This window comes from Hylaeus volcanicus, chromosome 2 (assembly GCF_026283585.1).
Source record: "Hylaeus volcanicus isolate JK05 chromosome 2, UHH_iyHylVolc1.0_haploid, whole genome shotgun sequence".
Lineage (NCBI taxonomy): Eukaryota > Metazoa > Arthropoda > Insecta > Hymenoptera > Colletidae > Hylaeus > Hylaeus volcanicus.
Window position 1 is genome coordinate 21,920,230 of NC_071977.1, and position 14,473 is coordinate 21,934,702.

Consider the following 14,473-nt stretch of genomic DNA (forward strand, 5'->3'; position numbering starts at 1 on the left):
AAAGAAAGAATTTACAGAAAGAATTAACATGAAATTAAATATTATGTGAAACATGAATTAAAAGCATTTTCGAAATTGATTTCATTTGGTTGAAGTAAAGAAATTAATACATAGCACACGCGAAATATTCAGAACTAACACAAGTATACTAATAAGTATAGGAGATAGCAATTGTTAATTTAAAGAAAGAATTTAAAGAAAGAATTAACATGAAATAAAATATTATGTGAAACATGAATTAAAAACATTTTCGAAATTGATTTTATTTGGTTGAAGTAAAGAAATTACATAGCACACGAGAAATGTTCGGATCTAACAAGTATACTAATAAGTACAGGAGATGGCAATTGTTCTTTTTTATTCGTTTTTGTTGACAGTTTCAATAATTATTTCCATCTTGAATAATACTTATATAATTGCTTCTTTTTGACGTGATATTCGTCACATAACAAAACAATACATAAGTGGAAATTGATTGTACATTGAAAAGCAATAATGTTTGTTAAAATTTATCATACAGTACTAATCTTGTTTCTCATTACGTACGTCGGAGATAATACGGAGAGTCAATATAGTCACACTTCGTCATATAAAGTCATCAGCTACCGAGAGATAAGATTTAAACACGAGAAACGATTAATCGTTAGCTCAATTTGTCAGTTCTCAATTCTATACTGATATGCTATTTGATGATTGCTTTTACTTTAATTAGATATATTGTATCGCGTCGTTTAATTGAACGTAAAACAATATACCAACTCCTAGAGAGAGATAAATTGTATTTTTATAAATTTCGAATATTTTTTTACCAGATTTAGATTTTACAGTCATTAACAAAAGAAATCTTTTTGAATTTTTATTCTAAACTTTATTTGACATAATGGCATTGAATCTTTATACAACGAATCTTTATACAAAATTTCTTTTCTGTAATTTCAATTACGTATACAAACGCATACAAAATTCCAAATAATTTCATTGAACTGTTCATTCACAAGAAATTCGTGAATAAAGTCTTGCTTTCAGCGTTTTTCTTTAATCTCCACATCAACTTTTTTTTTTTTTTTTTTTTTAATTACTTTATTTAAGGTCACATCAACTTCAGGGTTATTAGTGACCACGTTAATATTTAAATTCGATTACAATTTGTTCATTATTCCATATTTAATTAATAAATCTATTAGTTTAAGAAATTCGTTTCTATTATTGAGAATCATTTGCATATTATTTATAAGTTTGAACTCTACAAGCTTGTGCTGCATTCCCTGACATTCCTCAATCAAATGCTTAACTGTGATGGGCTCGTCGCAAAAGGTACATGATGGTGGCTGCGATTTTGTTATTTTATAACAATGAGTTAAATTTGTGTGGCCAATTCTCAATCTTGTTATTGCTACTTGGAGTCTTCTATTTGGTAGGGTCGGAGTTGTATCGCTAGTTGATTTTCGGATTTGGTGTAGATTCGTTGGTGGCATGTCGGTCCATTCCTGGTTCCAGATTTCTTTTGCTGTTTTTTTTTTTTTTTTTTATTAAATTATTGGTTTCATTTAATGTGAGTAGTATTTGGACATATGGTTCTTCCAACGTGATGGCTTTTTTTGCAGCTTCATCTGCTCTTTCGTTGCCCACGATTCCTTGGTGTGATGGAATCCAAACGAATTCGGGTCGAACATTTTCTTCTATTCGAAGTTCTGTTAATTCGGCGTGGATATCTTGAATTATTTTTGTTGTACTTGTAAGGTCTTCCATAGCAAGTAGAATTGATTTGGAGTCGGTAAATATAACAGAATGATTGTGTTCTGAGGATTTTATGTATCGTAAGGCTTGTACGATTGCGTACGCTTCACATGTGAAAATTGAAATTCCTTTGGGAATTTTGTAGGTCAGTTCTTGGTTGTCTGTTATTATTGTACATCCACCTTGATCTTTGTTTCCATCGACTTTGTGGCGTGAAAAAAGGTTCGTTAAGATCAGCAATCGGTCCGAATCGGGACGATAATCTCCACGTGATAGTTGCTTCGACAGTAGTCGATACCGTTTAAATTTCCGAAATGCCATAGCGTGCGCGTATTCGGGGGATGTTAGGTGTTCGGCCGTTTCCGTCGCCGCTCGTTCGCGCTCGGGTTCAGCTACACCGCCCGGACCCGTCAGTCTTGCGCATGCCTTCGTCGAGGAAGGACGTATTCTCTCGCCTCGTCCCTTCGACGCGGAAAAAATCAATCGTATTTTTTTAAATGCCGGATACAGAGATCGTTTTATACCGTTTACGAGTGTAACAGTCGATCTACGAGTAATCAGTGGTCCGGGACGATAGCATAAGTGACGAAACAGTTAGTGCCTGGGTCGTTCGTGATCGATCCTTGTGTGTGTCCTGTCAAGGTGTTTTCTATCGTTTTCTCGCAAGGATATTATGCTACGTATCGCGTGTTCACCACGATCGTTTTGACTCGAGGGGCAGTCGACCATCTCCAGTAAAATGTTACCGCAAACTCCTGACATCATTCCGACGACACTGAATCAGGTATGCAACAACTCCACCGTATATACCGCGACGTTATTTCGCTTCTCTCGTGACCTTCAACCTGAAAGTGTGCTTCTTTCGATACCAACCGCGTTTTGCTCGCGTGTGACAGCAAAAAAGCGGTCGCTCCGTTTTCGTCACACGCGCCACGGCACTGTTTATGTCTTCCACGAATTTCTCACGAACCCGTATTCCACGGTTAAATTCGAATGTTTTTCTTTTCTCTGCTTTAACGTGAACTTGATTCCTCGATGAAGAGAAATCCGTGGAATACTCCGAAGTAGCGACTCGTACATTTTCGTTCAAAACTTGATGTTAGGCGCGCGTTAATGCCGCGAAAGCGTACGTTCGATTTTATTGATTCGTTAACGTGACAAGTTCGGAGCGGTAACCGCGAAATTTTGAACCGATCGACGAGCCTTTAGCTTGGAGTGAGCTTTGTGTTTTGAGTTGTTCGATAACTTTAAACGGATCTCTTCGATGAGAGCGAATACGTCACAATTTAATTAAATATATAAATGTTAAAAATTGAATCTAACTTGTCGCGTCTAAATCAGTTGGAGCATGTAACGTGGAAGCACGCGGACAGTGCTCCAAGTGCCCAACTTTTTCAAGTTACGAAATGATGTTAAGTAGGAGAAAACATAAGTAGGTGAAGGCAAATAACGCATAATAGAGTATAGCACAGAGAAACGAGTGTATTTATAAAGGAGAAAAAGAAATTTCCGTGATCGATATCTAAAGAGAATTTGCCGACGCGAAAACCGAAACTGTCGATAGTCACGGACAATTACCGGCGTGGTCATAACAGTACCGTACTCTCAAGGTGTCGGATAGCGCGCCACTCCTGTCAAGATGGCGTGGAAAAGACAAATATTTGCGATTCTTAGTTGTCGGTTTCGAGAAGATCGTCTTCTGGGAACAGAAAGTTTCCCGTGTCCGCGTCACGTTGTGTCAATATTATACACGCGTGTGCGTAGCTCCAACCGCTTTAAACCATCGGAGTCGGACGACAGGTAGTTTCGTCGATAATGTCACGCGTGTCGATTAATCGAATTCCATTGGATCGATTCGAATACCGCGATCCCGTGTCTCGTTCGGATGGTACGGGATTCGAATTTCCTTGAGGATCGTATTCCGTGATAGAGAATACCTCGAATTCCGCGTCTTAGTCACGATTCGGGTTAAGGTTAAATAGAACGACGTTTGGAAATTATAATGATCCGTGGAGCATTGTTTCAGCGTTGTAGGGATAAATGGCAAAGTGACACGGAATTCTATTTTAGTTTCGTTTTTGTTCGGTTTTGTTAAACTGTGAATTTTATGCATTTATGACGTACAGTAATTTGGAAAATGTACAAAAATATATGTAAATTATTATGTAAAATATATTTTATTAATCTTTGAGTGATCTATGATATATAATGTACTATATTATCTATTTTATTCGTAAAATATAATTGTTATATTTTCTTGCACCATAAATGCTTAAAATTTGTAGTTTAGTTATTATTAAGAGAAAATTAATACAGGTTGGTTAGTTATAGAATACAGTTATGTATACATATACATGAATTTTCTTTTCTCTTCTCTTCACTCGGTTCTAATGCTCTTAACCCTTAGAAGCCTGATTTTTCAAATTAAATTTTAAAAAAATATCAATGTATTTATTTAAAAAAATTTGACAGCTGACGTTTACTTTTTTAACTTTTGTTCAAAAGAACATTACGTAATGGTAACATACGTACAGTCAAATATTAAAAACAAAGTCCGGTATCAAATTTGAAACTTAGGGTTAATTATTTAAGGGTTTATGTTTTTATTCATGGCTTTCACAAGCATAGTTTGTTATTGCAAATATTTTAACCATATATTGTGATTCTTCTTGAATATAGTTGTTTATAAAAACAGTATTTCAACCTAAAATGTGGAATATTGTATTTGTATAGGAACTTCGATTAGAATAATTTCGACAATACTCGCGAAGAAATGGAATAATGTAGAAACGATTACGCGAAACGAAAAGCCTTCACAAGTAGACGACGTCAAACGTTGATGTATGTAGATACAAGAACCATTGTGTCCACAATTATTACGTATTCCAATAGAATTGTGGACACAGTCGTTCTTTCATCTATTTCAATATTGAACGTCGTGTCGTTTACACAGATTTTTTTGTCTCTCGAACGCAATTTTACATTACTATTTGAAACCTATATTCTGGAAAAACAAAATGTTATATTAAATTTCTTGAATAATTACAATTTATATTTCTCATATTTTAGATTGAAATATTCTTTTTGTTAACTATATAAAAAAAATTGATGCTTGGAAACACTTATAATCTAATAATAAATAATTCTTGTAAAGGCTATTTAAATACGCACCAATTGCTCTAAAATTTTGTGCAATAACATTGACAATTTTGACCTAAACAATCGCACGTTTAACATATATTTATACATACATATATTAGGTGGACTGGAAAGTAATGTCGTTTTTGTAATTTTAAATACTTGTCTATCACTCATCGAGTCATTGATTTTTATCGATCTGGCATTGAAAATTTGCACACTAGATGGCAAGAGGCTGTTGATAACGAGGGCGATTACATAATTAATTAAAAATAGAAATTTATCAGAAATTTGTTTGGATTTAATGTAAAAGAAACGACATTACTTTCCAGTCTACCTATAAACGTATAAACTTCAACGGTTCTGTAATAATAAATAATGAACCAAATTTTTACTTAGAAAATAGTGTACAATTTTATATCTAAATAAAACTAATCAAAACTTAATACTTTTGAATGCTCCGTGCGAATTGTCGCTGAATAATGATCAAGGTCGCATAAGGTTAAAAACGGACCACGTAACGAGGACCATGAACATGTGAAAGAAGGTTTGAGCGATGACTAAGGTCGTGCAGTAGTTGGAAGTCTGCTTTCGGTGTGTACCAGGTCCCCTTTATTGTCTTTCGTGTGTGACCTTGACCATGACGGTGCCGTATATCGCTGAATTCGCCCTAACAGCCACTTTCAGGCAACGATCATCAACTCGTTTAATGTCGCGAAAGTCATCGTTGGACGGTACTTGAAGCTTCCAGTGACGTCATGGTTGACGTCATGGATTAAAAAGTAAATTTCTAAAACAGAGACGAACTGATCTCAGCAGAAAAGAGTAAATAACATTTAATGGGGCTCTGAATAGGTCACACAAGATTAATTAATAATCATTTCACGGAGAAAACAGATTCACCTACTTGTGAAACACGCGGAACCTAATTTATAAATGGGAATATACTGATCGAATGTCGGAAAGCCTGAGAACGATAAGACCACGCCTAATAATGATAGGCAGTATATGCACTATTAATCATTGTTGGTACTATCTCCTAGTTGCAGTAACTATCTCTAGTTTTATTTAACCGACTTCGAAAAGGAGGAGGTTACTCAATTCGACATGTATTTATTTATTTATTTTTTTTTTTTTTTTAAGGCAAACAAAACATCCAACTAGAATTCAGAATCTCCTCAAAACTAGAGATTAGATGTATGCGTGTCCTTTTTAAATTATTCTTCTGGATTAGATATTTCTCTTATAATTAGATACACCCCCGCTCAGAAGTATGTGGACACTTCTTTACTAGAAATAGATATCTAATGAAAGTTGCGAATCTATTAATATCAATTACATCATTTATGTTTCTTCTAATATCACATTACTAATAATAAAAACTATACAGACAACTAGATAATGTTAAAATTTCTTTTACCAAACTTGCATATTATTAATTCCTTCATTGTATCCGAAATAATATTATCTCATTCATTTTGTAATATTTATGCCATAAATGCTTTTGATATATTGAACTTTTCTACCTAAACAATCCCAAAGTTCCACTATAAAATGGAATATGGCACTCAAAACATATAATATCATCGAATATTGTTAAATACTTATCCAATATACTATAGATTTCAGCAACAAAATTTGTATAGTAATAATTCACGGGCGTATATTAATCATTCGTTGAAGGTAGCAAATGACCACGTATTTATGAACGAGGGTGTATCTCCCTGTAACTTCTATATACTCGCGTCTCTCGTTATCTCGATAAAATTAGATTGATTTTAAAAACTGTTATCATTGGAATCGTATTTCGGTATGCAATTAATAGCGTCACTTCCAAGTTCACGAGAAATGTAACGAGATCGCGTTCTTGATAAAGATGAACCTAGGAAAAATTTCGTCGAACCAGACTCCCCTCGACAGGACAATGGATTTGATTGTGGAGTCCTGACAGATGTGGTTGCGGACCAGGCTGTGAGATAGTAGTCCTCTGTGGGTATGAAAAAGTAGATGGCTGTGGCTATAGTCAGCCTAAACGCTTAGTGCGTGCACAACGCAGTCATTGCACTCGATACGCGAATTAAAAACACCTCGAGCTTTAATCAGCTCCGTAGTTCACACTTTGAATAATTTTGGTAAAATTGTACGGGGGACACTTGTCTAAATATTAGTGGTAGGTAAAGAGGGAAACGTTTTATTAATATTGTCGGTCAAATGTAACGATTTTTTAATTCTACTTAGATAGAAAACATACCGTTTGGGATTAGGAGACTAATGTATATTAATTTTGCTAAAATTATATGGGGACACTTGGCTAAGTACAAGTGCAGTATCTCAAGGAAGATAAATGCTGAAACATGTCGTTAATATTGTGTATTAAAAAACAAACAACTTTTTATTATAAATATTATACAGAAAGACACTTGCCTGAATAAAAGTGTAATGTGCCAAGCAAGATAAAGGACAAAACTTGTTAACAATATACCGATTAAAAAAGACAACAATTTAAACATTTTAAATAGTCAATAAACACCGTATTTGAGAACGTGTAATGATCAAAGAGGATGCATCATCGAAATATGCGAAAATACCACCTTTCTTCATCGTTCGCGTACTTCCCCATGCGTCCAACGATCGAATCGTCAAGGTCCAAGTGACTGTGCGATAGTTTCTCACTTTCACTAAATTTTCGGGGTATTTTCGATGACTCGAGGGACAGCCACCGTCGACGCTACTCGTTTGCCAGTTTCTCTCGATGCTCCAGGATACAGTTCGTAGAAGGTGCGTGACGTACACCATCGGAGAATTCTTAAGGCGGGTCTTATCGATTGGCTCGAATACCGACGTCAAAGGTGGACGCTCGCCGCATGACCGTAAAGAGAATTTATTTACAAAATAAATTAATCGCGTGCGCTCTGTACGATTCGAGAGATGAAGATGGTGCAACGCTCCGAATGCGAAAGATGCCTCGCGTCGCCGCGATCTTATCTTGCATAGCTGTGCCACTTAAGCGCACGATTGAAATTCTAGTCTTGCTCATTTTTTCGAACGTTATACTTCGTTGGACATTCGAAATGTTCGGGAGATAATCGCAATTTTAATGATTTTGGGTGTTCTGAGGAATTGTAGCCAAGGGAGAATTATTTGGAATATTCAGGGCGAAGCGAGAAAACAGTTTTTTTTGTATAATTCAGAATTAGTTATTGATGAGAATTTTTCTTAGACTATATTCACTTTTAATTGATACATTTCATTTCTTGGATACAACATTTGTTCCTTTCATTTGTTTCTATAATTACATTTGAAAATGCTTTTTTTATGTGTTCTGTAAAAAATTGTTCGTTTCATTTTTTTGAAATTCATAAACGTTTTGGCCCCATATTTTTCAATTATTATCTTCAAATGATTACAAATTCTCCGCGTATGTATTTAATTCATAATTTGTGGACTCTGAAGATAACTCTAAAACAAACACTAAAAACATAAAGAAACATGTTAAATATTGCAGAATCATAAGTTGATTTATTCGTATCGTCGAATAAAGTTCTTTGCTACATTCCTAATGGACCACCCAGTATCGTTAGAATTGTGTCTTTCATTAGTAACGGAATTGCATCGTTAGCATGCAAACTATTTAAATTTGCCTCTTAATTGTCAATTATTCGCCGCTGTTCCATTTTTAGCCCGGATATTAATTGCTGTTCGCGATACTAGCGCGAGTATGCGCAAGAAAGATATACATACATATATCGGTACACATTCTCTTCCATTTACGGTAACGCGGAGCAAGTTGCTCAATATCTCGCGGCAAAACAAATGCATGGACATGGTTCTTGCGAGATTTCTTAATTTCTTAATTCTAACGTAAACATACGTAGCCTTTCTTATACAGCAACCGACGCGAGTTTCTTTAAACATTGATGGAAGCTGAGATAAACTTCCCACGAAGAATATTCAGTTTTTAGGGGGGAGCATCGTCATCATGTTTATGACTTTAGGAAGAACGATGTATTAAATAATGAAATAGAAATTTTATGGAGTCTGTTCATAGATTCGTATACATTATTATTCATATATATTAATATATATATTATATGTTTATTTATTGAATAATAATATGTACAATGTGTATATAATGATATATATATTGTATAGTATTATTCAATTATTATTATTATTATTATTTATGGGGTACAGTGTCTTTTACTTATAAATGTAATAGTTTCCCTTTTATTTACACTCTTCTTATTCTGGGTATGAATTTTCCATATATTATAGTCTGAGAAGATACAGAACTTAATGATCTATATCTTTTACTCTTTTTTTAAATAGGTTTTTTTTATTTATACTCATCTACTTATTAATATTCTAGTCATCGTCGTATGAATACATGAGAGCACGACAGAAATCATTCTTTCGCTTTCCAATATTCCCTCGAATTTTCCAATCGTTCTACACTCACACCGCGGACATTAAATAAATGCCAAAGTATAAAGAATATACTCCACGATCTCACATAAGAATTTCAAATTTCTCGCTCTCGCAGTTTTCTCGCAAAAAAAAAAAAATCACGAAACAACACTTATCTCTTCGTGTCGCGAACGAGAGTTCTCCCTTAATTGATCGCTCAAATGGCTTCCACGTGTTACCATCCACCCTGTATATTTACGTATCGATTAGTTAGTAGTTACGTTTGCATAAACGCCGTGGATCGTATCACATAACCCTGTACCCGGTGTACTCTGTCGAATCGCGGTTTCGCTGCCGGCATTCCCGTCATTGTACAGTTCCATCATGCGTGTTTCATGCAAATTCTTGGCTCATGCAAAACGCGCTCGTCGCGCGGAATTCGTAGGAGCTTCCAGTAACAGGAAGCGCGCGTGACCAGATCGCTGAATAAAAAGGGTTACGACGAAATCGATACCTCGACGAACGGGACCCGAAGAATTTGTAACGAGATTAACGTGCCGTGTCCAGAACGAATCGAACCTCTCCTTCCTTTAATTCTTATTTGTTCCCACTTTGGGTTTTGACGGATTAAAAACTGTCTCATCTTAGCTTCAACGTTCATGTATAGAAGTTTATCAGTCAAGTGGTAATGTTGTGAGCTAATGGCAAAAGTTAAATAGGAGGAAATAGATGTTTGTGCAAGTCGAAAGTCAGTAGTCAGTTGTGTTGAAGGGTAGTAAAGAATATTTTACACGTCGAGGCTTTTACATGTTTTAATTTGATATTCATACATGTGTTACTTTATATTTGTCTTGTAGTAAAAATTAAAAAAAAAATTGGTACGAGGGGTAGAAATTAATTCTGTTCCTTTCCAAGGTAAACTTACTATTTATTTATAAAGAAAATGAAGATGGTATTTTAACGTAATAAAATGACTAGGAAATATTCTTATTCGAACTAGAGTTACGAATAATTGAATGTAGAGGCACAGAATTAATTTGGACACCAAATATACATACCTTCTACTATTACAATTAATATATGCACAATAATATATTATAATGTATGTACATGGAATAAACGTGTGGTTGCTAGCAACCATTTAGTTTCCCTTATAGAGACTTATAATTCTAATAATAGAATTACAATTCCTGCACTTATTTATCCTCAAATCCAAAAATACCTCCATATTTCTTAATATGAATTAAAATAATTCTTCGTCTGCTCCAATGAGCGTTCCTCGAATCCCTCAAATCCATTGCGTTCACCCTGTAGATGCAATCGATCACACACGCCGACATCCTCCTAGAATACAAGCTCCCTTTCGATTAATATTACTGACATAATCCCGCTATCGTCGACGAATAATTCCCCACCGTAACTCCGATAGGCCGAAACGTGAGCATCATCGAATTCCGTGGCTTTGCTTCTCATATTTTCATCGCAACGTCGTCGTTTGTAGTTTCTTCCCACGGTAAACCGTATAAAAAAAAAAATATATATATATATAAAACCAATAAAGAACCGCTGACGCGTGAGGATTCCCAATTTTGTTGGATCACGTCGTGAAAATGCTCAACGATTTACGCACTTTGCGAAATCGTTAAAACGAAACGAAACGAATGAAATATTAATGCGTTTCGAAAGTGGGTCGGGAAAAATCGATATTCGTTTGGTATCGTGCGTATCGAATCTAGCGATTAATTGGAGTAAAAGTGTTTCATCGCGCGTACATTGCCGCTGAAAAAATTGGAGCATCCTTTGATCTATCAAATTAGCGGGTTTTGTTCAGTATTTAAGTATAACGAGTACCGATAATATATGGACTGAGCTAGTCTTGGATATTAAATTTAAGTGACAATCAAATTTCTTTTGTTTCTTTCCACTAACTTTATTTTACATATTTATATCATTTTTATGGACTGCGTGGTTATTGATATTGCAGAGTATTTAGTAAATATTATATTAATTAGGTTACCCTTGGATATAAAATTCATGTGATAATTAAATTTCTTCTGTTTGATTTCTTTCATTTTTTTAAAATATTGACATCATTCGTATGGATCATAGTATTTCTTATAGTGGCTACCTGTTTAATATATAAACGAGTTAGAAAGATTATTATCTGGGCTTTAGACAAGTATGTTTTGAGAGAAAAATTGTAAATGTATTTGGATTTAGATATTATATCGCTGTGAATTTTTCATAATCATTGTTTGTGAAGTTTCTCAAAGAAGTGAAAGTCATTCGTTTACAGAACGGTATTAATGTCAATACAACTGGATAAGGTTTCTCACAGAGGTACAATTTTATTGAACAGGTATATTGCATTTGTTGAATAGAAATATTGTACACCTATATGTATATCTATCCAATAAGATTATCCAACTCGATATCTTTTATTTCGAAGAAATAGCCTACAATATGTCTCGATAATAGTTTTTTTTATATATTATAACAGCGTAAAACTGTCAGTGAAGTAAGCACAGGGTGATCCATAAATCAAAATCTATTTGAGTAAATAATAGAGGTTTTAGAAAAATGAAATATGAAAGTATATGTTTACTGAAACGGAGTAATACAAAATCTATCCCAACTATGTATAATATATTAGATATGTATAAATAAAATTTATACATTAGATATGATATATGTTATGATATATTTTATTTATAAATTTTATTCATACATATCTAATAATACCATTTATGGTAACTAGAAACATCGAAAAATATACAAGTATCTGCCCAATTCCAAAAGCCGATAAAATTTATCAACAATAAAATACATGTCATATTGTTTAGGAGACAAGGAATACTATAATTTAAATTCCATTTCATTTACGATTTTGCATAAACATCCACAGCTTATTCGTAAAGCGCCTTCGTTTCAACAAAATCGACGAGTGCTCGAAACTTTCGAGTGGCGTTTGTACGCGCTACATGGTTTCCCGGAAAGCGCGTTGAAATATCGCGAATTCCATAATTCCTCTCGGTGATTCGCGAACAATTAGAAGCATTCTGCGCGGACAAACGCGAAGAAACGAGGAATTTAAATCGCGGTACGTCAAGAAGTCCCTGGTACATTTTTCCGCCGTCAAAGAACGCAAAGCCCAACAAAGCGCGATACCGCAGAAGTCACGGTATTCGTGACGAGAGGTCGCGAGCGGCATCGTTAACACATAACGTGATCGTTAACACAAAGCACGCGCTCGAAGAATACCAAATCCACGTCATTAAAGTTCCTCGCTCTTTTCGACGACGGGAATACTAAAACGTTGATTTTCTCCGCGTGCGAAACTCCTCTATTTCAGCAACTCTCAAACACCAAAAAAGAAAGACACTAGGTTTTACGTGTGTGCGATTTGTCTAATTTGAATTAATGTTTGCTCTAAAAGGTTAATTTTCTGTGCTTGGTAAATTTCTTTTTTTTTTCAGCAACTCTTTATTACCAGAGGAGGGAAAAATGTTAGTTTTTATGTATGTTTATTATTTGTTGAATTGGAGAACGTAGGACTAAAAACAACGTGAGTTGTTTTAGTCATTGAGCACTGGTTAAGAATAGTAGCAAATATTATTAATACATAGCTTATGGCTGGGAATATGAATACTTGCTTGTTTGATGCATTCTATGAATTTTTATATAAGAAATTCTGTTGTGTTATTTGCGACATTTAAAATTTTAAGATCTGTGTTCTTCATGGCCCACATATGTATTAGTATACATTATATAAATTATTTAGTATATAAATAGTATATAAATTATTTTGTACAAGAGTATTTACCAGGATAAACATTTCTAAAGATATACAATACTCTTATACAGAGAATTGCTTGAATTGAGGTGTGAATACGTTGATGCACATTTACATAAAAGTAGATGTAAAATATATTTTTGTAGTGAATACATTTCTAGTACAAGTACATCGGAATGAAATAGCAAGCACATTCGCGAATTTTGATCCTCTCTCAAACCTGCACGAATTAGAAATTTCAGACATAATTCAAGTGTTATTTCACAATTTCTTTTACCAGTGAATTCATTGAATGAAATCATTTTCTTCATTAATTTCTTTTCATTAATAGTTTGATCGTATTTGTCGATCGTTTGAACCGCATCAATGAAATCGATTAGGCTCCTCGATCGGAATAATTAAGTTTCTTCGTGGCAACTCAATTAGTAAATATCATCGACTTCTATCGGAGTATAGTATTTTTTTCTGTGGAACAGTTACTCGACAGGTAGCGGGAATCCAACCTGACGCGTTTCTTCGCGCCATTGCTCCGATTAAGTTATCGCATTTGTCATCCATTACCCAGCGTTTTAGCGAGCTTTCAATCCCTTCTCTTTCGCGCTAAACAGTTATCACTATCCCTTCGTTTCATCGAAAGAATCGCATTACGTTCTCATTAAACGGGACGTCGCGTCAGAGCAGCGGTGCGCAAAGTTCGTTTCTATAAAACGCAAATTGAAAAATTTATATAGAAGGAAAGAGGGCGTCGGTTGGTGTCGGTATAAAATTTATCCTAGATGATACAGTATTATTTTATGAACATCACAATCGCAGTGATTTTGCTTGCTGTTATTGTATTATAATATTATTCAACTTTGTCTGTGAAAAGTATTATTTTATTTAAGGGGAAAGGCACATTGGACGCATAAATGTTTTAGGTATGCTTAACAATTTTTTTTTTTTTTTTTTTTTTTTTTTTAAAACTCTCGACTTAATAGAAGATCTATTTGCTGCGGTTTGTTATATATAGATGGAATAATAGAAGAATGCGTTTTATTCGCATTCTTTAAATATGTATAATAGAGATGCTGGAGCACGACAGGGATTTCTCACGTATGGTTAGATCCGAAATGAAAAACTGAGCGTTTTTATTTTCTATATGATATATACTGTGGCAGTACATACTGATTTTACTATTCGTTGAGAATATTTCTTGCTACAGACATTTTTAACTGCAACTCTTTTCAAAAATTCACCATTCTTATAAAAATTGTTATTTTAAAAAATCCATGTGTACTTCAGCAATATATATCACGTAGATAATTAAAATTCTTGTTCTTTTTACTTCAAGTCTAACCATACAAGTTATTCAAAAAAGTCTTGTAATTGCTCCAATAAAAATCTAAATAAAAATTGTTT

General features: G+C 34.3%; 2 protein-coding genes across 2 annotated transcripts in view; one reads left to right on the forward strand and one right to left on the reverse strand.

The window, feature by feature from the left end:
* Positions 1-14,473, reverse strand: part of LOC128872543 (uncharacterized) — a 175,815-nt gene that overhangs the window by 20,828 nt on the left and 140,514 nt on the right. The window lies entirely within an intron of this gene.
* LOC128872539 (breast cancer anti-estrogen resistance protein 1) overlaps positions 555-14,473 on the forward strand; it is a 151,533-nt gene continuing 137,614 nt past the window's right edge. The window contains exon 1 of the mRNA XM_054115346.1: positions 555-2,521. Within this exon, the coding sequence (XP_053971321.1) occupies positions 2,477-2,521 (45 nt within the window). The 5' untranslated portion in view covers positions 555-2,476. The remainder of the gene's footprint in view (positions 2,522-14,473) is intronic.